The sequence below is a fragment of the Galeopterus variegatus genome, unplaced genomic scaffold, assembly GCF_000696425.1.
Source record: "Galeopterus variegatus unplaced genomic scaffold, G_variegatus-3.0.2 Scaffold2429, whole genome shotgun sequence".
NCBI lineage: Eukaryota > Metazoa > Chordata > Mammalia > Dermoptera > Cynocephalidae > Galeopterus > Galeopterus variegatus.
The window spans coordinates 261,131-264,488 of NW_007728540.1; the positions used below are offsets into that span (position 1 = coordinate 261,131).

Below are 3,358 nucleotides of genomic sequence, written 5' to 3' on the forward strand. Positions count from 1 at the left end.
AACATTTTCATTTTCTGTCTCCCTTATGTCCTCAGAAACGCACGAGCCATAAATCATAACATGGCTCCTTACAGCACAAATATTATATCAAAACATTCTTCCCACAAGAAACACACATGCAAAGGATTCTTCAGATAATGGGAATGAAGAAAAATATTAAATGAATTATAAAAATTTAAAACAATGCAACTGTTTTAAAATTTACTCTTGGAAAGTTAGTAAGTTACACAGAATCACTTTTAGAAATAACGTCCCTATTTTCACCTTTTTATGATTACAGCAATAATTGGAGGAATTAATGTAATAAACCATCTGATGACTCCTCCACCATTAGCTGCTGAACAAGAGGAAGCCTGTGAAAGTTGTGTCATCGTCCTCATCGGCAAACAAGCCATTGAACCTGCCTCCTCCTGTCACCTGCACCCACACCTCGTCCCCGAGCTTCAGCTGCAGGATGACGCCTCCGGAGGCCTGGTCCTCAGAGCTCGTGTAACCATCCTTGGTGTGCAGTACTTTTACCCCATTTTTGACCAAAGATACCTGAACATTCCTGGAGAAAACAGTGATGTGGTAGGTGAAGTAATAGACGCCAGCAACGTGGCAGGTGAATTTCCCTGTCGCTACGTCGTAGTGACTGAACTCATTATATAGGATCCGATCGAATTTAATGGGTACGTCTGAGGAGGGGAACTTGCTCAGCACCGTGAGCCCCACGGTGAAAGCACTTTTTGGCAAGACTGGAGACTCGCCAATTTTCCCTTTTTCTCCTCGATCCCCTTTCCAGCCTCTCGTTCCCCGGACTCCTGGCTCACCCTGGGGCCCCATGGGTCCCACTTCTCCCCTGGGACCAGGCTTTCCAGTGGGGCCTGTGGGGCCAGGTAAACCCACAGGGCCCAAAGGCCCAGTGTTGCCTGTTAGACCTTTTGGACCCGTGGGACCCACATCACCTTTGTCCCCCTTCTGCCCTTGCAGGCCAGTCTCTCCTCTGAGGCCTTTTTCTCCTGTGGGACCAACACATCCCTTCGGCCCATGTTTCCCTGGGGATCCTCTTGACCCTTGATCACCTTTGATGCCTTTTGCTTCAACGTTTCCATCTGCTCCTAATAGAGGGAGAGTAGAGAGGAGGTTTGTGAAACATTCCCTTGGCTTTTCCATCCCCGAGCACACAAATCATCCCTTCGGCCCATGTTTCCCTGGGGATCCTCTTGACCCTTGATCACCTTTGATGCCTTTTGCTTCAACGTTTCCGTCTGCTCCTAATGGAGAGTAGAGAGGAGGTTTGTGAAACATTCCCTTGGCTTTTCCATCCCCGAGCACACAAATGAGACCAGGGAGCACACAGGCTCAGTGTCTGCTCGGGGCTTGAAGATTCACTCACTTCCAGACCACGCACGCACCCCGCAAAACACTTTGTGACTCACGTTAGAAGTGACAACTCTTTACCACGTAAGTCTTCCATGTTGACCACTAAACGAGGCTGATCTTGGAAAGAAAACACCGCTGGGAGTGGGGACGACTGCAAAAGGCAGACTGACTCGGGCTACTTTCAGTTAACTGACCCTCAGCTCTAGTTATGTGACAACCCCTGAAAAACTCCTCACTGGAGGGGACGCAAAATAAAGTCTTCAGTGTGGTCTTCACCCCTCTCTACCGTCCATTCCACCAGCTACACGGTGCCATTCAGCATTCCACGGAAACCCTCATGCTTCCAGCTTCCTCCACCCAGATGCAGAGCAGAGGTCTCGTGCACAGATTCTGGAGTTAAATGCCAGGACCCCACCCTGTCTCCACCACAAACACACATGGATGTCAGGCTAGCTGTGAGTGCCTACACCATTGTCCCCTCATCCATGGAACTGGGGAAGTAAGACTACCTGGCTTATAGGGCTGTGGCATCAGTGAGTGAACCCACAAAAGGCGCTTGGAACAGTGGGGCACAAACATCATACACGTTTGCCCTTATGACCACCTCTCTGCCTGCCAGCGGCTGACTGCCAGCGTTGGCCCTACTCTTGGGGCCCAATTCAAGTGCCCTTCTCCCTGCTGTGTGGCCAGAGGCACTGGGTCAAAATCAAGAGCCACTCCTCAGTGCCCACCCACTAAATCTGGGTTCAGCAACCTACGGCCCACAGGCTCAATGTGGCCTCACGCCCGCTTCCATGTGGCTAAGAGTAGTTTAAATGGTCACCGGAATATTCTGTAATATGTGGCAATCGTAGGAAATTCAAGTTTCGGTCTTCACGTGACTGCACACTGGAACGCACCACACTTACTTGTGGAGCACCTGCTGCTGCCTTTCGCAAAGCCCAAATATTTACTACGTGGCCCTTTCCAGAAGCAGTTTGCCGATCCCGGCACTAATCCTGAGCTTCTGGAGAGCAGGAACTGTGCTCGCTTTACTGCTGGACCATCCTCGGCGCCTCGTAAAAGACCTGCCCAGGCACACACTGACGGTTCCTGTGAAATCCCTGCTAGTCAGGAGAGAGGCTGGCACACAGCAGCCCGGCGTCTGACCTCGCTCTCCTTTCTGTCCACTCACTCCGTCCTTCCCTGGGCCGCCAGGATGTCCCGGTTCTCCTGGGTGGAAAAGAAGAGAACAGGCAAGAGTTGAAATTCATTCCACTTCCAACTTTTCTGGCCATGGGTCTCCATCAGTGATGGGTGTTGGAGACCTTGGGGTGACCCCGGCCGGCACTGGGAGCAGGTGCAGTGTGGCTGTGGGAGCGAGGCTCCGGGGTGTCACCCTGTGTGGGGTGAGTGGGTTGTGGAATGGACTGGGTGACTTCCCACAGCCAATGCACGATGAGACAGGACCAGTGGGGTGAGGGGAGGGTATGCGCTGGGGACACTGATGGTCATGATTGTGCCTTTCTCCTGTGACTGGCACTCGGGAGGTGATCTGAATGCCAGAGGCACTAGCTGGCTTTCTCATTCTGCTCCTTTTCCAGCTCTCCTGCGAAGAGTGGAGTGGGAGGTTTACCAGCTTCCTATGAAAACGCAGATGGCTACGGTTATGTGACACTATCTGGGATGGAAGGGCCTCTCTAGCACCTTCGAGCGGTGGTCAAGGTCACTGACCAATTGGGCAGGTGAGACCCCACTGGGTGAATAGGTTCTGTGCACCACACTGGTCCCAATGCTCGGAACAGACTGCCCTGACCTCCAGCTTCATGTGGTTGAAGTCATCTGAGTGGAAAAGGCTCCGGCCATGGCAGGAAAGGTGCTCACTAGGCCCTGGGTCAGCCTGGAGCAGCAAAGACCCCATACGTCAGCCCCAACGACCGGCTGTGGGTGACGGGGGCAGGCTGAGCCAGCTTTCAGGTCCTGAGACAGAACCAGGACAGGCAGGCTTGTATCC

The 3,358-nt window shown here is 52.4% G+C and overlaps 1 protein-coding gene across 1 annotated transcript in view; it reads right to left on the reverse strand.

Annotated features, from left to right (window-relative positions):
- Nucleotides 1-244: 244 nt before the first annotated feature.
- Nucleotides 245-3,358, reverse strand: part of LOC103597804 (complement C1q and tumor necrosis factor-related protein 9A) — a 5,611-nt gene continuing 2,497 nt past the window's right edge. Inside the window, exons 2-3 of the mRNA XM_008581665.1 lie at nt 2,515-2,577; nt 245-1,100 (exon numbers count right to left, since the gene is read on the reverse strand). Of these exons, the coding sequence (XP_008579887.1) occupies nt 331-1,100; nt 2,515-2,577 (833 nt within the window). The 3' untranslated portion in view covers nt 245-330. The remainder of the gene's footprint in view (nt 1,101-2,514; nt 2,578-3,358) is intronic.